The 20477-nt window shown below is 36.4% G+C and overlaps 1 protein-coding gene across 1 annotated transcript in view; it reads right to left on the bottom strand.

Annotated features, from left to right (window-relative positions):
- Positions 1-20477, bottom strand: part of LOC132314140 (disease resistance protein RUN1-like) — a 41651-nt gene that overhangs the window by 2082 nt on the left and 19092 nt on the right. The window contains exons 2-3 of the mRNA XM_059813039.1: positions 451-1543; positions 5-334 (exon numbers count right to left, since the gene is read on the bottom strand). Of these exons, the coding sequence (XP_059669022.1) occupies positions 5-334; positions 451-1543 (1423 nt within the window). The remainder of the gene's footprint in view (positions 1-4; positions 335-450; positions 1544-20477) is intronic.

Genomic DNA, 20477 nt, shown 5'->3' with positions numbered 1-20477 from the left:
ATACCTTGATACTTGATGATATTTCTTTGATTTGGTTGTGATAAAGGCGAAGTTGAACAAGATTTTTTGGACGGAAATTGGATGGCAAAAACTTAGCAGGATAATCATCCCAATCGAGATAACATAATTCATTTGAAATATATGTAAGGTATCCACAAGGTCTTATCCCACTGAGTTTAAGCAGTTTTAGTTTCTTCATCTTCTCAAAGACATCGACATTTACATATAATTTCTCTCGTAGATGACGATGAGGCATGTGTAGCATAATGCCTTTAATTGTTTCGGTCACCTGATCACCAAGAACATTGTGAATGTTACCATGCAATGTTAAAACCTTAAAATTATCCAAGTTTACAATTGTTTAGATGGAAAAAGATAAAGAAATCTAATTTTTTTTGCACAACATGAATATCAAAATTACAAATGAACTTATATGGAGTTAGAATGTACCGTATTCTCTCTGAACACTTTATAGATATCTTTATAAAACCACAACCTACTTCGTTTGCCAGGATCATCAGGTGATTCTTGACGAACAATTTCCTTACCCATTTCTTGTAACAAATCATGCATGCACAGCTCGTTGTATGATGAGATAGTTATCAATGACCGTTCAATAAGAATTGGAATTCGTGGGTGAAACCCTTTACTGCCCAATATATCCATTACATAATCTTTGTCATAGCCTTTGAAGAAACAAGCAATGTCAAGGAATAAATCCTTCTCTATGTCGTTAAGGCCATCAAAACTTATCTTAAGAACATCATGAATTTGCTCATTGGGAATTATTTTCAAATTATCCAGTTCATCTTCCCATTCTTTTATACTTCTTTTAAATAAAAAAGAACCCAAAACTTGAAGAGCTAATGGAAGGCCTTTGGCATAATTTACTACACTTTCTGAGAGTTCCCGATAATCCTCCAAGGGATGGTTGTTAGTGAAAGCATGCCAACTAAAAAGTTGAAGAGCTTCATCGTTATTCAACAACTCAACCTTGTACATTTCATCTACTTTATGCTCCACTAATAAACGTTCATTTCTGGTTGTTACAATGATCCTACTTCCAAAACCAAACCAATCATTTGCTCCTGCTAAACTTTCTAATTGCTTCAAACTATCCACATTGTCAAGAACTACCAGGACCTTCTTGTAACATAATCTTTTCTTTATCACATTGATCCCATAGTGAACATTAGACATCTTTATATCTTCTTCCATTAGGGTGTCATTCAAGAGTTGTTGTTGCAGATTAGTTAGACCATTATATCGTTCTGAAACTTCTTTCACATCACTAAGGAAACAACAACCTTCAAATTGATTAAATATTCGATTGAAGACAACTTTGGCTATAGTTGTCTTTCCTATTCCCCCAGTTCCACAAATTCCCATAGTGCACACATCCTTTGACCCATTATTTAGCAAAGCGATCACTTCTTTGACACGAGAATCTATCCCCACTTCATACTTGGCAACATATAATGGTATATGTTCCAATTTTTTTATAATCTCCTGAACAATATTTTGGATAAATTTCGCCTCATGCCTATGAAGTACAAAGCACATTAAAAAGAATTAGTGAGTCTTAAATTTTTTTCTTTTTTCTATTTTTTTTATGGGTAAAAAATAAAAATAATCATAAATTACTCAATTCGTAAACTAAATTGATTGAAATACACTAATGCATCTTAAAAATGTTGATAACTCATGTGACGTCCCTGATTTTTCTGATTTTTCGGACATTTTTCTTTTTATTTTATTTGTGCACAGGAATGCATGCCATGGTGTTCCAGAGGTCGTGTGAGATATTTCTTCAGGTTTAGAACCCTTAGAAACCCATTTGGGTTCATTTCGGTTAGTTTTGGTTTTCGCACCCGGGAGGTGCCGAGTGGGTCCCACGGCAATTTTTTGTTTTTGGAAATTTTTCGACATCGCTGTGTTCTTCGTTTATGTTAGTTTTATACATTTTGTACTACGTTGAGTCATTTGCAACTGTCTGAGCTTAAACGGGCTGTTTTAAGCATTTCAGTGGGAGGCGGGACCCGCGGTATGACTGAGTATAAAAAGGGAGACTTAAGATATTCTTTTTCATTCTCTCTCTCTCTCCATGCGCAGATCTCTCTCTCCTCCCTTTCTTTTTGTTTTCTTTTCATTTCTAAGCTTCAAGCTTAGATTTGATCTACTTCGGGTACGAATTTGTTAACGCCTTAGAAGGGAAAAGTGACGAGCTCGACAAAAACTACGCAATCATGGTTTCAGATTTTAGTTAGCAGCATTTTGGGGATTTCGGCTGCGGTGATTATTAGGCTTTTGGGGGCTGCTTCAAGTGGTGCTTTGCCCTCCTTTGCCTCCTCTTTCATTCTACGGAGTCGACTTACAAAGATGTTGGTCCGGTTTTGGCAGAATTGGGGTTTTCATCCCAATTTGAGGTAGAGGTGTCTAATTCATGGAGTCCTAGGTGTTTTGTGAGTTCTTGTGTGTTACTCTCTTGATATAGCATACTTTAGACACCATGTATAATGATTTTATTGATTATATGAGAAATTCATGCCTTTACTATACCTTGGATGATGCTTAATTATGTAATTACATGCTCGCTATGTGAAAATATGATATATGAGCTTTTGTGATGTGGTTGAGTTAAGAACATACTAAGGTGTTAATATGGATGATTTACAAACATGCTTTAGTTATCAATTATTAGAAATTGTATGCTTGAGTGACAATTTCATGATAATGTGATTTAAATGATGTAGCATATGCAATTATACTTTGAACGGTTATTTATCTATTTTAAGCATGATTGGTATGTGATGAATGAACCATGTGAATCAAAAGGTTAAATCTCGTATTGTATGAAAGCATGTTAATGTGTTATGGATTTGATGATGTATTTTGGCATGTTCATTTCATGAGACTAACTAGATGCATTCTTGGATGTATTTTTGCTCATTCATTGGGTAGAGGAATTGGTGAAGGAAATGATGATGTGAGAGGGATGAGGTATATGTTGAAAAGGTATGTGATGGACGGAAGACAAACGGTTGCCTTGTTTTTGAGTTTTTGGTAGCTAGGCCCGAAATGGTGATGAGCGATAGCCATATGCCAGGGATAGCTAGTTGGTGAACCAAATGGTAGACGAACGGTTGGCTTGTGCCATTTGAAGTTTGTAGGATATGGTGTGATTTTTAGTAGATGGTTTGGGTTGAAAGAAATGGGGCAAGTATGCCTAGGAAGAGGTCTTGGGGTTGGTTTGGGATGAGCCACGACATAAACATTTGTTGCATTGATGGAATTGTTTGTGTATTTAAATGGTTATGCTGTTACAAGTTGCTATTGCTATGCCATGTATTGATGAGCTTTATTATTTTTCCCATGAAAGCATGACCCCTTGTCTCGACATCCCTTTCTTTATGTGTTTACTCACTCAGCTTTAGGAGCGATGCCTTAGGCATTCTCTACTGAGCAGTGGTGCTCATCTCTTTCTTTAAACATTTCAGGAGTTGACGCGAAGATGAGGATGATGTGCCTACATTTTTATAGACATATTTAGGAGTTTATGTCTTGTTGCCTTCATGTATTCGTATTAATGTAAAATATGTTTATATCAATGTATAATGTTGTAATTCAACCTTGCAACGATGTATGGACTTTGTTTTACCAATGTATGCATGTTTATGGTTGTTTGGGACATGTTTTAATTATATCCAAGGTTGTATATGAGACCAAAGGTTATGCCAAGTGTTTAGAACACTTAGACAGGGTAAAATTTGCATTTTTGGGCCATTTCGGTCAACCAGTAAGTTATTTCGGTCGACCAGTACCTTTTAAGACCTAAACCATTAGCTTGGGGAACTTTAGAGCCACAACTGGATGACTGGTGAGCCATTTCGGTCAACTGATGGGTTATTTCGGTCGACCTAAATAGCCCACTAGTGTCTGCCGATTCAGATCAGGGACAGCTTCGGACTTCCGATATCAAACGGCCATATCTCTCTCATTTAAACTTCAAATTGGGTCAAATTTAAGTCTAATTTCAAAGATTTTGAGTTAGCTTTCTAATGATATCAATTATAGCCATAGATTCCAATTGTAAAAAAAGTTATGGTCATTTGAGTGAGGATAGCTCCGGGAACCTCCGAAACCAAAATGGGTAATTATGTGAAATCATTATTCTTGTTTCTAAGACCATGCAACTTGGGTCCAGATGACCATTGTGACTTATTTTAATGATATAATGTATCTGTATATGGAAGGTTGTAACCTATGAAAGTGTGGAATTTTCTCGTTTGAGATAGCATGAGTTTTGTCCCTATCAGACAGGTTGCATGAGTCTCTTAGCTCGTGGATTGAGCTGCTTAGCATGAAGTCATTCTGATCGACCATTTCTTGTTTTTATAGTACTGTTCTTAAGGACGGCATAGAGAGATGGATCCAAGTAGAGTTGAAGAGAGAGTAGATGAAGGGAAATCTCCATAGGACACGGTTCCATTGGGGCAAGGACAAAGTGTAGAAGTGGATGTTAATCCATAAGTACCAGTAGATGAGGCTTTGTTAATGAGGGCTGTAACCTCAGTTTTTTAGAGTTTGGCATGTACCGTTATTCAACAGGTGGTACAATAGCTAATTACTCAACCACAGGAGACAGAGATAAAAAGGAACCTTCGTTGTATTAGTCAGTTTGGTAAGCTTATGAGGAGTCATTTGAAGGAGGTCCGGACCCATTGGTTGTGGAAAATTGGTTGGAATAGGTTGAGAAGCATTTTGGGGCAATGACGCTGCCCAATGATTAGTTAAAGATCACATCAGCTATGTATAAGTTTACTAAGGATACGAGGATATGGTGGAAGACCATGACTAGTGCTCATGGCATTGATGGTATGAGTTAGGATACCTTCAAGGGTATTTTCTTAGAAAAATATTTTCTAGTGACTAAAAAGAGGGAATTGAGAATGCAGTGTGACTGCCTTGAGCAAGGTGACATGATGGTGGCTGAGTATGAGAATTAGTTCACTTCTCTTTCATGTTTCGCTACTGAAGTGGTAAGGGATGAAAATGAGAAGACTTGGAAGTTTATTCATGATTTACATCACTCCATTAGGCCCAGTGTGGCGGCTTTTGAATTGGGGGTGTATTTAGAGGCAGTGAGGAAGGCATTGTGATAAGTGCTCAAATGCGATACATTTTAACACCTGAGCTAGGGTATTTTAGTCCAATCATCTATCTTACTTTCATGTCTTAGTACTTATTTGTGTTTTTGTCTATTTCAGGTCAATAAGGTTCAAACAGGCTAAAAAGAGCCTTTTAGCTCAGTTTTGGAGATAAGGAGAAGACCTGGAAGAAGTCAGGAAAATTGTACTAAAGGAACTTCGATCGATCGAAGGAAGTCCCGATCGATCGAAGATATCTACAATCGATTGAGAACAAGGCAGTGCCAGCTCAATGGATAAGGTTGCCAGGTGTCAAAAATATCTTGCCATGTTAGCTTCGATCGATCGAAGCAAGTGTTGGATCGATCGAAGTTACTGCTGGCAGTGTGCTGTCTAATTCCTGAGCGTGCCCAGACTCTACCAACTTTTGTAGCTGCGTGATGAGCGCTAAATATTGCATATTCGAGCCCCCAAATATACATATGTTAAGACCTAAAGTAATACTTCTATCCATTGTTAGACTGATTTATGTTTATTGTGTGTTTATAGGTACTTTCCCAGAGAAACGCTTAAAGACGAGACTTTATAATGAAAAGACTGATATCAAAGCTTACAGAGTCGTTACCGGTCATTCAAAGCAAGTTGAGAGCTTAAATGGTGAGGTTTGGAAGAATCCAAGTACCAAAGCTCGAGCCTAAGTTACCCTGCAAGAAAAAGAAGAAAAATCAACAAGGCATTAAAGCTCGAGCCTTGTACCTCCAAAACTCGAGTCCTACACAGTGGTGCTTGAGCCTTACCCCAAGGTGCTCGAGCCTTTGCCTTCAAGCTCGAGCATGAGGCGTCAAAATTTGAAGAGTTGATTTTACAGAATGCCAAGCTCCCGGGGCCTCGTGCCAGACCTCCAAGATCGAGCACTGTCATTCAGAGCTCGAGCCCCGAGCCCTAAAAGCTCAAGCTTTGTACCTAAAGCTCGAGCCCTATGAAGCAAGGATCGAGCAATGTTAAAAGAAGAAAACCCCCAAATATTTTAAGTGTTGATGGAAAAGACGCTTCAGAAAATAGTTGAAGAAATTTGACTAAGTACAAAAGTGAAGATCGAGCACCATTCTTTAAAGCTCGTGCCATATTTCAAGAAAGCTCGAGCTTTGCTCCCAAAGCTCGAGCCTGAGCCCAATAGCTCGAGCTCTACTCCTTAAGCTTGAGCCTTCCAAGATAGATTAAATTTATAAGTTACGGGGATTATTCTTTTCCAAGTCTTATTTCATTCTAAATGGGCCAAAAGTCCTAAAAGCCCACCAAACCTTTATTTCTTCTATAAAAGAAGGCACAGGCCTCGATATAAGATGTTCCTTTTTCTCGTATTATTCAGAAGGCTGATATTGTGGTGGTGGTTTTTAGGGTTTCCAGAACCTGAGAAGGTGAAGATCCTGAGAAGAGAAGTGTTCTCCGTAACGATGAAGACGATGACAACACTGATGATATTCTGCATCGTCACGAGTAACTAATTCCTCTCTTAGGGCACTGATGTAACCCGATCTAAGTATTATGGTTTGATTATTTTAACTCTGGGATATATTTTAATATAATATATTATATATTTTATTACATGATTATGAGCAATTGAGACAACTCAATTGGATTTCAAAGTTTTAAATAGTTTTTGAAAAGTTATTACCTTGTCTTAGATATAACTGTTCTTAGACTATTCTCACCCCATTCTTATTTGGATTGTATCTGGCGGAGCCCTGTCGAACATAAGAATGAAGATTATGTAATGGTGTTCCAATGCTTTTTATAAATGAATATTTTCATAGTTTATACTTAGGAAAGATGGATTATTTGCAAAATTAGTTAAAGTAGGTAGGTGAATAGTCCATACTAACCGCGGATAGGTTATAGTTAACTGCAATTTATAAAATATCTTTCTTTAAAACCGAATTGAACGAATGTTATTGAGTTCAATTCATTTGAAATATAAATTGTTAAATCCCCAGAGTTGAATAGTTAATCATAATATGAAAGTTGTGGTGAAGTTAAAGCCCTAAGACTTCTTCTCTCTCTGATCTCTTTAGTTTAAATTCAGTTTAATTTTATTTCATGCTCATGACAACCAAACAATCAATTCAACCAGTTACCTGTAAACCAAGAAATAAATTTTATTAGTTAAAAACAAAGTAAAGAACATTCATCTCCCTGTGGGATCGACACCCTATATATAGTACCATCCTACAAAGATTCGTGCTATTGCGAGTGGTAATAAACTGAACACATCAATTTTTGGCGCCGTTGCCTGGGAGATTTGTTTATTTGTTTTGTTTTAAATTAGTTTATTATTTTTGTTTTACCAGTCTTTGGACTTTTTGATATCTCACCTTAATTCTTTTTCTTTTCAAGTGCAGGAAATTAGCAGTGAGGACAAAGACGCTTAAGGGATAAAAAGTTTTGGTTTATAAAACCTTTTATGTGTTTTTGCTTTTTTCTTTTGCTTGGAAATTTTATTTTTATTACTATTAGGGTTAGTGGAATTGGTGCATGTTAACTCGTCATTCTCAGTCAGAACCTTTAATGCATGATCCTGAAATAGAGAGAACTCTTAGTCAATTAAGAAAACTTAAAAAGTATTTAAGTTCAATAGAAAGTTCCTCTAATAACATGGCTGATAATCGTAATGCACCGGGTAATGGAGAATAAGTGCCACAAGCACCTATTCCTCCACAACCACAATTGAAGGATCATTTTATTCCAACTACTTACACTTCCTCTTCGTGCTTTGTATTTCCTGATGCTGATGCAACCCATTATGAAATCAAGCCTGATATGATCCAAATGTTTCCTACTTTCCATGGGTTTGTAATAGAGGATCCTTATACGCACTTGGATGTATTTTTGGAATTGTGTTCGACTACAAAGTTAACCACTCTTACCAATGATTCATTCAGGATGCGACTTTTCCAATTCTCTCTCAAGGACAAAGCAAAAACTTGGTTGCAGTCCCTTCCATCGAATTCCATATCTACATGGGATATGTTGCAACAAAAGTTCTTGAAAAAGTACTACACAGTGGGTAAAACCTCACAAATAAGAAGAGATATCATGGTGTTTTCTCAAATCCCAGGGGAACAGTTCCATGATTTATGGGAAAGATATAATGATCTTCTGAGAAAGTGTCCACACCATGATATTGCTAAATGGCACTTAGTACAGATTTTCTATGATGGTCTATCCGATTATAATAGGAACATGGTTAATACATCTAGTAATGGAGCTTTTCTTCGTAAGAGTCCAGCTGATACTTGAGAACTGTTTAAGGCCCTAAGTGAAAATTCAATGCAACATGCTTCTTCCTCTAGGTCTAAGTCTTCACCTGGAATTCATAAGGTTGAAAAACTCTATAAGGTAGAAAAATCTAGTGAGTTAGCCACTCAAATAGAAGCATTGAACCGTAGGTTTGACTAAGTCTTATCATCTGGCTATGTTCCTGTTGATAATCTACAAACTGTTTTGCCAAAGGAAGTTTGTTCAATTTATGCTAATCCTTCCCATTTTGCTGACACTTGCCCTATGATGGGACAATCATCTGAGATCCCACAGGAGCAAGTGAATGCTGCATTCTCCAAACCAGCTTATAATCCATATGCTTCTACATATAATCCTGGCTGGAGAGATCATCCAAATCTATTATGGCGTAATCAAAGTCAAAGAGCCACTATTCCACAATCATAGGGACAATATCAAAATTCATCCAACCCTCTGCCACAAAATAATTCTTTCAATTAATCTGCTATTTATTGTCCACCCTAGTTTAGGAATTAACCCACTCAAACTCCTAATCTTCCACCTCCTCCTAGAAATTCTGCTTTTAAGGATCAAGTACTCAATGCTTTTGTTGATCTTAAAGCCAATACCCAACTTCTTAATTCACATTCGTAAGCCATAGCAAAGCTAAAGGCACAAGTTGGGCAAATAACGAGTACTCTATCTCGAAGAGAGGATGGAAAGCTGCCTAATTAGCTAGTAGCCAACCCGAAAGGGCAAACTTACATGATTGATGAAATCAATTTCTCTGGTATTCATCATGACCAAGTTCAGGCTATCACTACATTGAGGAGTGGTAAAGTGGTTGATAATAAAGTTGAATAAGGATAGAAAGAGAAAGAGAGGCTTAGGGTTCCCATTGATCTTATCATTTATAATCCATATCATAGTGATGTTTCCTCAAAATCTATTCCACAAACCACAACAGGAGTTGAAGGTGGAGTCACTTCTTCATTTGCTCCCAACCTTGAGATAGTTTATGAGCTAAGAGTGCCTTATCCTGAACGTCTCAAAGAACCCTCCTACTTTGGTAAGCAAGGGGAGAAAATTCAAGATATGATGGATGTCTTTAAACAGCTTAAAATCAATCTTCCTCTGCTTGATGCTATAAAAAAAATTCCAGCCTACTCCAAATTTCTAAAGGACTTATGCACTCTCAAGAGAAAATCCAAAAGCCAAGTTCTTAAGAAAATTTGTCTCACCGAGCAAGTCAGTGCTATTCTTAAGTACAACACTCCTCTAAAGGTTAAAGATCCTGGTGCTCCTACAATTTCTTGTATCATTGGAAATAATGTGATAGAGTGAACACTTCTTGATCTTAGAGCAAGTGTGAATCTTATTCCTTACTCTGTGTGTGAAAAGTTAGGCTTGGGAGAGTTAAAACCCATGTCGGTTGTTTTATAGCTTACTGACCGTTCTATCAGACAACCACGAGGTATTGTTGAAGATGTACTCATAAAAGTGGACAAGTTCTATTTTCTGGTTGATTTCTTAGTTCTTGATACAGAACCAGTCCACAATTCCAAAAAGTAGATTCTAGTTATTCTTGGGCATCCTTTTCTAGCCACAGCAAATGCTTGCATTAACTGTAGGACTGGAGCCATGGATTTATCTTTTGGGAATATGAAAGTTAAGCTAAACATCTTCAATGCTATTCTTCATCCCCACGATGATAGTGAATGCTTCTTCCTTGATGTTATTGATGAGTTGGTTGAGGAATCACTCCCAACAAGTTTATCCAATGATCCTTTAGAAGCTTGTTTGAATCACTTCAACTATAAACACTTTGATATCGAATCTTCAATTGTTGAAGTGAATTCATTGCTCAACTTCGCTTCTATCACCGATTTTTTTCCATGGAAATCTAGACTTGAGCCTCTTCCTCCACTTTGTAGTACTCCGTCTATTCCTTTCTTAGAGTCTCCACCTAAGCTTGAGCTTAAGCCACTACCGGACAACTCAAGTATGCTTTCTTTGGTTTAAATGACACCCACCTGGTGATCATTGCTTCCAATCTAACAAGTTCCCAAGAAAGTAGTCTCTTAAAAGACCTTGTGTAAAATAAAGAGGCTATTAGGTGGAGTGTGGTTGATTTAAAAGAAATTAGTCCCACAATTTGCATGCATCAGATTCATTTGGAGGAGGATTCCAGAACATCTCGGGAACTCCAAAGAAGATTAAATCCCAATATGAAGGAGGTGGTTATGAAGGAAGTTGTGAAGTTGCTCGATGCGGGAATAATCTACCCCATCTCAGATAGCAAGTGGGTGAGTTTTACTCAGGTAGTACCTAAAATGTCAGGTATTACAGTAGTTGAGAATTTCGAGGGAGAGTTAGTTCCACAGCACACCACCACTGGATGGCATTTGTGTATTGATTACCGAAAACTTAACTCCACTAATAGAAGTGATCATTTTCCATTACCATTCATTGATCAGATCCTAGAGCGGTTGGCTGGCCAGAGCTATTATTACTTCTTAGACGGATATTCTGGCTATAATCAGGTGGCCATTGATCCTAAGGATCAAGAGAAAACTACTTTCACTTGTCTATTCGGTACATTTGAATATAGACGGATGCCTTTCAGATTGTGTAATGCACCAGCAACATTCTAGAGGTGTATGATGTCTATATTTTCGGACATGGTTGAAAACTTTCTCGAGGTCTTTATGGATGACTTCTTTATTTTTGGATCCACATTCAAAAACTGTTTCTAACATTTATCCCTCGTACTTCAGCATTGTAGAGAAACAAATCTTATTCTTAGCTGGGAGAAGAGCCATTTTATGGTTCCAGAGGGGATTGTTTTAGGACATATCATTTCAGAGAGAGGTATTGAAGTTGATAGAGCCAAAGTAGATTTGATTTCCAAATTGCCTCCTCCTATCTCCGTAAGGGGAGTGCGATCATTTCTTAAGCACGCCGGGTTCTATCGACTTTTCATTAAATTTTTCAGCAAAATTTCTTGTCCTTTATGTAATCTACTTGCAAAGGACACTCCTTTTGTCTTTAATGAATCATGCCTAGAAGCTTTCCATAAGCTTCACTCTCTTTTTGCTTCAGCTCCTATCATGAATCCCCCAAACTGGGCTCTTCCATTCGAGATCATGTGTGATGTATCCGATTATGCTATGGGTGCTATCTTGGGACAACGAGTAGATAAACTTCCTCATGTTATCTACTATACGAGCAAAAATCTTTCAGATGCATAATTGAATTATACCACTACTGAAAAAGAGTTGTTTGCAGTTGTCTTTGCTTTGGACAAATTCAGATCATATCTGTTGGGTTCCAAAGTAGTGGTCTATCCTGATCATTCTGCTTTAAGACATCTTCTCTCCAAAAAGGAAACCAAACCCTATTTGATTTGATGGATCCTCTTGCTTCAAGAGTTTGATTATGAGATCTAGGATAAGAAAGGGCCAGAGAATGTGGTAGCTGATCATCTTTCTAGAATTCTGATTGAGGATACCTCAACTTCACTTCCAGTTTATGATTACTTTCTAGATGAACAGTTGTTTGGGGTTTCTCATACGAATTTGCCTTAGTTTACTGATATTGTGAATTATCTCACAATAGGCAAAATTCCTTTATCTTGGTCAAAGCAGGAAAAAGATCAATTTTCTCTCTCAGATTAATATGTACTATTGGGAAGATCCCCATCTCTTTAAGTATTGTGCTAACCAAATCATTCGTAGATTTGTTCCTGAGAGTGAGTTTCATAGTATTCTGACCTTCTGTCATAGTTTGGCTTGTGGAGGTCACTTCAGTGCAAAGAAAACTGCAGCTAAAATTCTTGAGTGTGGTTTCTTTTGGCCTTCACTCTTTCGGGATGCATATTTGAGGATACCTCAACTTCACTTCCAGTTTGTGATTCCTTTTCGGATGAATAGTTGTTTGGGGTTTCTCATACGAATTTGCCTTGGTTTACTGATATTGTGAATTATCTCACAATAGGCAAAATTCCTTTATCTTGGTCAAAGCAGGAAAAAGATCAATTTTTCTCTCAGATTAATATGTACTATTGGGAAGATCCCCATCTCTTTAAGTATTGTGCTAACCAAATCATTTGTAGATTTGTTCCTGAGAGTGAGTTTCATAGTATTCTGACCTTCTGTCATAGTTTGGCTTGTGGAGGTCACTTCAATGCAAAGAAAACTGCAGCTAAAATTCTTGAGTGTGGTTTCTTTTGGCCTTCACTCTTTCGGATGCATATTTATTTTGTAGGTCATGCCTTCGATGTCAGTAGTTAGGATCAATTTCCAAAAGAGATATAATGCCCTTAACTTCGATTTTAGTCATTGAGGTTTTTGATGTATGGGGTATTGATTTCATCGGTCCTTTTGTCTATTCAAATAAAAATGAATATATTCTTGTGGCTGTTGATTATGTGTCCAAATGGGTTGAGGCAGTGGCTACTAAAATCGCTGATTACGCAGTTGTGATTAAGTTTATTCAAACAAGCATTTTTAGTCGGTTTGGTATGCCACGAGCTATTATTAGTGATGGGGGTGCTCACCTTCTATAATAGTTACTTTTGTACTTTGGTACAAAAATACTCCATCACTCATAAAGTTACTACTCCCTATCATCCCCAAACAAGTGGCCAAGTTGAAATATCCAATCATGAGATTAAGAGAATTCTTGAAAAAACAGTTAAGCCACATCAGAAGGATTGGTCATTCAGACTAAATGATGCTTTGTGGGCTTACCGAACAGCTTTTAAAACTCCGATTGGTATGTCACCTTACCATCTCATTTATGATAAAAGGTGTCATCTTCTTGTAAAATTAGAGCATAGAGCTCTCTGGGCCATTAAAAAGCTCAATTTTGATATGAACTCTATTGGTTCTGACAGGAAGCTTCAACTAACTGAGCTCGAAGAATTACGTAATAATGCTTATTAGAGTGCTAAGGTTTATAAGTCCAAGACTAAGTCATTTCATGACAAGCATATCTTGCGTAAGACTTTTGAGCCTGGGCATAAGGTTTGGTTGTTTAATACACGACTGAAACTTTTTCCTAGAAAGCTTAAGTCACGTTGGGAGGGTCCATATATGATTATTTCTGTTACGCCTTATGGTGTAATAGAAATACAAGATTGCAAGACTGTACAAGTGTCTAAAGTTAATGGATAGAGACTTAAACCCTACATTGAGGGTAGTGTGCAGAGAGGCACAATGGAGGCAGTAGAACTTCATAACCCTATTTACTTGGACTAAAGAGGTCAGTTATCGTCGAGCTATCGACGTTAAACTTAGCATTTGTATGTTATACTTTAGTTTATTTTATGTTTTTGTTTTTATTTAATTTTTATTTTTGTTTTACTTCTTAGGTTTTAGTTTTATTGTATTTTTATTTTTAAATTAGTTTAGATTTAGATTTATTAAGAAAAAGAAATAAAAATTAAAAAAATAGAAAAATATAAAAATTTGTCCTCAAAGCTCGAGCTCGCATTCTAAAGCTCGAGCCTCAGCTATCAAAAGCTCGAGCTTGCACACGCTGAGCTCGAGCCATTCTTCATCGCTAACTTTAAGGTTTTTGGCGGCAGACTCGAGCTCTCAGGTTCTAAAGCTCGAGCCCTGGGTTTTAAAGTTTTTAAAAACTCGAGAGTTCTCCTTCTTCCATTCTCTCATACTCTATATCTCTCTCTCAAAGTTTCTCTAAAAGTTTTCTTCTCCATATTAATTCACTATGCTCTTTGACATTCTCCTTCCAATTTCGCAAATGCTAATCAGGTAAAAATCTTCATTTTCATCTTCTTCCCATTGCTTCCTTTATAGTTGCCTAAATTTCTAGATCTGGACTAGGAAAGCATGAGTTTCTTTTTGGATCAATGATTATTTGAGTTTTCATATGTTGCTTACATCTAATGGATGTTTAAAGGATTACTTGGTTAATCTACATATTGATGTCTGAATTCTGTGATGGTGTAGTTTTAGGTATAGCTCGAGCTCTGCATTCTAAAGCTCGAGCCGTGGTTCAAACTCGAGCTTAGAAGGGTAAGCTCGAGCTTTAATTCCCAGATTGTAGAAATTAGTGGATTTTGGTACTTTGAGGGGATTTCTTTGAAGAATACTATTAATTGAAAGTTTAGATGGTTCGTCCTGCTCTTTATAAGCGTGCTAGGGTGACTAAAGGTGTTTTGCCAAGTGCTTGGAAGGTAATTCCAATTTTCTATGAAATGACCTTTGATTATCAAGTGTTCATCACTGATCCTCTCACAAGATGGGCTATGAAGTCCTTTAGTTATAGGCATCTTCTGTATCTTATGGTTCCTGTTACTAAGATTGCTTATCCTCATCTTATTCGTTTGTTTTATCTCAATCTTGTTTATAGTGAAAATGACCCTTGGGAGCTTAGAACTATAATCGATGGGCATGAGTTGATTGTTAATCCTAATGCAATTGCTGTAACTTTGGAATGTTATCATAAGTTTCCCTAGATGATAGATGAGAGGCGTAGTTGTCCTAATTTTACACCTTTCCCTACAGTACTAATTGCAGAAATTTTGATTCAAGAATTGTGTGATGGTAGGTTTGCCAGGAGAAAGCGCAATTGTATTACCACGGCTAAGATTCCAAAGAGGTTATAGATTTTGGATTCTATTATCCCTATTAATGTTTATCCTCTTGGACATAAGATTATTCAGAATACGGATTTTCTTCAGGAGCTTTATGTTATTCAGTTTGAACATTGGTATTCATTCCCTAGGATGATTTTCTACCAATTACTTGAGTTTTGGTCAGAGATTGGACCACATAAGAATGTTCTAACCCATAAGTTACCTTTTCCATATATGATTACCAGGCTATTAGAGCTACAGGGTTTTGAAGTAGATAAGAAAGAGGAGTCTTGTGATGAATCTCCTCTATTTGGAATGAATGAATGGAATAAGGTTTGGATACATATGCCGGCAAGTTGCCGCAATGCAGTGGAGTTTGGGGATGAGGGTTATATAGTAGTTATTGCTAAAGTGGCGGATGAGGATGACGATGAGGCCACAGAGGATGACATGGACACCTCTGATGGCCAGGCTCCACCGAGGAGAAGGCCAGTCCTAGCAGCACAACATGATAGTTCTTCTGAGGCTAAGATTCGAAAGTTACATGCCAGAGTGGCAGAGCTGCAGGCTGGATAGACATTGCTGCGAGAGATGCTGATTAAACAACAGAGTATTCTTGCTGAGCTATTACGCCGTACTCCGTCTGCCACCTTTACTTCTACAGACCCTCCGCCATCTCATCCAGATTAGCTGTCTAAGGCTTTTCTGTATTTCGTTTTACTAGATAGGCATCTTTTGTTGACTAAGGCAGCATTTTTGATGTATTATATTCTATATGCTATATTCCTGCCCTAAGTCTGTTATTTAAAGCATTATACTGACCATGATTATTTATATACATGTTTTTTGCCTATCATGTACTTGTGTTCATATTTGTGCTGTATGTTGATATTTCTCTATTATTACTCCATATACTTGATACTCTGATGTGTATTGCAGTTTGATGATTTTGCCAGGTACTAAAGACCAAGTTTGGGGTTACTTCTATATTTTGCCCTTCTGTGCTTCATATTGGTATATCTTTGCTGGTCTGGTGTAGTATGGTAATATCTTTCTTACTTTACTTTGTTTTCATACATTGAGGACAATGTAAATCCTAAGTTTAGGGGTAAGGGAATTCAATTTTTGATGATATATTAAACACAAGGTCCTGAATTTTACTGTTAAAAGCATGATTTTGAGTCTGTTGATTGTCATAAATTCTTTATGCAGTCTGATGTTGGTTAAAAATGGCCTGTATGTTAAAATTATGTTGAAAAGGAATTCTTGAAATTTTTTAAAATCAGTTGGTGGCCTATGGTCCACTTTGTTAAGATGATTATTGTTTGATGATATTGATCTTTGAAATACTCCACTTTGCACATATTCACACTTACATGAATTTTATGGGGTATAAACTGAAAGTCTTGTTTTGTTTTGAGTTAAACTAAGATAAGTAGGTAAATTTGATGATTTTGATAACCAAGGCATTTAAAAAATAATAATAAATATAGGAAAGAAAGGGTATGTATGCAATAAATGAAAAAAATTCTTCACCAATGTGAAAGGAATAAAGAAAAAAAAAAAAAAAAAAACAAAAGAAGTGAAGAAAACAAGTAGAAAAGGATCAAGTTTAGGTCTGTACCTAGATTGCTCGAGCAATTAAGTCCTTAGAGGTGTGTTCTGACACCTAATGCCCAAAGACCATCTGGTTTAGGAGTCATTGGCTGAAAGCTTGTTACATAAGGGGTTTAGGTTGCCTAGATTACTTGAATAATTAGGTCTAGAGGAGTGCTTTATCACTTAATGCCCTAAAACCATCTGGTTTGGGAGTCATTGGCTGAAAGTTCGTTACATAGGTGATTTAAAAAGCTTAATAGACCTAAACATTGCACAATATCCTTTTTGAAAAATGCATACCAGTAGAAAACAAATATAATAATGCCTTAGGAGTTGGAATTTGAAAAGTTTGCTTATAAGTTGAGGGATAGCAAGGAATAAATGCAACTATGGATAGTAAGCCACATGTTTGACTGTGAGTTCACTTTTAAAGAGTTTTGGAGATTGAGATTATTGAATAAATGATTAAACTGACATATGGGGACCATGGCTGCTAAATTAAAATTGGAAGTTAAAAGATTTTCTGATTAATATAATTGGTTGTACTTTCTATATTTGATTGATTGATGAACTGTAGGGATATCATGATTTGAAAACAAGTTTGAATGAGCTTATTGTGCAAAAAAGGCATTGTCTAAGATGTTTGTGGGTACAAAACCCTCACAAGACAACAACTCGTCCATTAGGGGTAACCTAGGGGTATAAAGGCTTGTTACATAGGCTAAATGCAACCGTGATTCCCACGAAAGTGGCTTTTTAGTTCTGTATTGTTAAGGGACTACTAATATGTAAGTTTGGGGGTATGATGAGAGCTGAATATTGCATATTCGAGCCCCTAAATATACGTATGTTAAGACCTAAAGTAATACTTTTATCCATTGTTAGACTGATTTATGTTTATTGTGTGTTTATAGGTACTTTCCTAGAGAAATGGTTAAAACCAAGACTTTATGATGAAAAGACTGATATCAAAGCTTACAAAGTCATTATCGGTCATTCAAAGCAAGTTGAGAGCTTAAATGGTGAAGTTTAGAAGAATCCAAGTACCAAAGCTCGAGCCTAAGTTCTGAGGCTCGAGCCCTGCAAGAAAAAGAAGAAAAATCAACAAGGCATTAAAGCTTGAGCCTTGTACCTCTAGAGCTCGAGCCCTATACAGTGGTGCTCGAGCCTTTGCCTTCAAGCTTGAGTATGAGGCATTGAAATTTGAAGAGTTGATTTTAAAGAAAGCCAAGCTCCCAAAGCCTCATGCCAGACCTCCAAGATCGAGAACTATCATTCAAAGCTCGATCCCTGAGCCCCAAAAGCTCGAGCTTTGTACCTAAAGCTCAAGCCCTATGAAGCTAGGATTGAGTAATGTTAAAAGAAGAAAACCCTAAAATATTCTAAGTGTTGATGGAAAAGACGCTTCGAAAAATAGTTGAAGAAGTTTAATTAAGTACAAAAATGAAGATCGAACACCATTCCTTGAAGCTCGAGCAATATTTCAAGAAAGCTCGAGCATTGCTCCCAAAGTTCAAGCCTGAGCCCAATAGCTCAAGCTCTACACCTTAAGCTCGAGCCTTCCAGGATAGATTGGATTTCTAAGTTACGGGGATTATTCTTTTTTAAGTCTTATTTCATTCCAAATGGGCCAGAAGACCTAAAAGTCCACTAAACCTATATTTCTTCTATAAAAGAAGGCATATGCCTTGATAGAAGATGTTTTTTTTCTCATATTTTTCAGAAGGTTGATATTGTGGCGGCAGCTTTTAAGGTTTCCAGAACCTTAGAAGGTAAAGATCCTAAGAAGAGAAGTGTCATCCGTGAAGATGAAGACGATAACAATACAGATGATATTCTACAGCATCATGAGTAGCTAATTCCTCTCTTAGGGCACTGATGTAACCCGATCTAAGTACTATGGTTTGATTGTTTTAACTCTGGGATATTTTTTAATATATTATATTTCTGATTACATGATTATGAGGAATTGAGACAACTCAATTGGATTTCAAAGTTTTAAATAATTTCTGAAAAGTTATTACCTTATCTTAGATATAATTGTTCTTAGACTATTCTCACCCCATTCTTATTGGACAGTATCTGGCGAAGCCCTGTTAGACATGATAATGGAGATTATGTAATGGTGTTCCAATGCTTTTTATAAATGAATATTTTCATAGTCTATGCTTAGGAAAGATGGATTGTTTGCAAAATTAGTTAAAGTAGGTAGGTGGATAGTCCATGCTAACCGTATATAGGTTATAGTTAACTGCAATTTATAAAATATATTTCTTTAAAACCAAATTGAATGAATGTTATTAAGTTCAATTCATTTGAAATATAAATTGTTAAATCCCCAAAGTTGAACATTTAACCATAGTATGAAGGTTGTGGTGAAGTCAAAGCCGTAAGACTTTTTCTCTCTCTGATCTCTTTAGTTTAAATTCAGTTTAATTTTATTTCATGCTCATGATAACCAGTCAATCAATTCAACCAGTAACTTGTAAACCAAGAAATAAATTTGATTAGTTAAAAATAAAGCAAAGAACTCTCATCTCCTGTGGGATCGACACTCTTTATATAGTACTATCCTACAAAGATTTATGCTATTGCAAGTGGTAATAAACTGAACACATCACTGCGAGTTTCCACTAATCAAATGCAGTATTTCTAACTTGTTACCTACTCAAAGAGGCTTGTATATAAACTAAATAGACCAATTTGTATAAAGTTTCTCTAGTTGAATTTTTACCAATTATAGAATAGATAGTTTCTCTCTCTAGAACTAGGGTTTTGGGAAGAAAGCAAAGAGGAAAAAGATGGTGCCAACCTTGAAGATAACCCTTGAGGGTTCTATGGCCACTATAATGAGTGGCTAAATCCTTCTTGGGCTAGAGATAGCCCCTAGGCTTGCTTCCTAAACCTAGCATTTTGTGATTTTTTGGGGATTTGTGTTGTAATTGATGTTTTGACCATGAATAAATATAGATCTTGTGTTTTTATATGATTTGTATGAATTAATGCTTTCAATTGATCATTTAATTCTATCCATATGTCTATGTAGGCTAGAATGAATATTCATGTGCTTTTCTCTAGATTTTATGAGTTTGATACATGTCTATGTGTGTTGGAATTATAAATCTAGTGATAATCAAGGCATGGTGCTAATTGATTACTATTGTGGTTTGTTTGATGGATCGTGCTTATTTCTTGATGGATTATGATACCTCCTTAGCTTAATTAGTTTAATTTCCATGTCATTAGCATAGTTGTAGTGTAATTGCTTTAATTTCCTAGATAGATGGACAATCCATTCTTGTTGTTTAATGATCCATGCTTATGAGTGCAAGTAGTACATTTCTCTAGATTTTTATGTGTGCATTAATTATGGTTTCATTGAATGGTTAATGGTATTATTTGATAGGTTGTGCTACTCGCTTAATTGATTAGACAATCTATACTTATTTGCCATCCATGCTTAGTTTTCAATTAATGACACACACGCACAATTTACAACATGAATTTCCCCTTTAATTTACAATTGCTAGCGTTTGGTAAAGTGAAGCTTAGTGGTGAACTCTAAGCCCCAAGACCTTTCTCTCATACTCTTTTCCCTAATTTCTAGATTATTGTCAATTTGCATTGTTTTAATTGAACCATTAGTGTAATTCAACTAACCAAACCCTATTTGATCATTCGACCTACTAGTCCAGTATTAATTCCAGAATACCTTGCAAATCCCTTAGGACGATCCCTACTCACTCTTGCTACATTAGTAGTTAGTAATGGTAGTGGATTTTTTATAAATTCAAACTTGGACACAATCACACAATTAATTTTGGTACATCATAACGGCTAGTGTACCACAT

The sequence above is a fragment of the Cornus florida genome, unplaced genomic scaffold (genome assembly GCF_030987335.1).
Source record: "Cornus florida cultivar Cherokee Brave unplaced genomic scaffold, ASM3098733v1 CherokeeBrave_3.0.0_Hap2_Chr06, whole genome shotgun sequence".
Taxonomy (NCBI): Eukaryota; Viridiplantae; Streptophyta; class Magnoliopsida; order Cornales; family Cornaceae; genus Cornus; species Cornus florida.
This window is presented reverse-complemented; position numbering and strand designations above follow the sequence as displayed.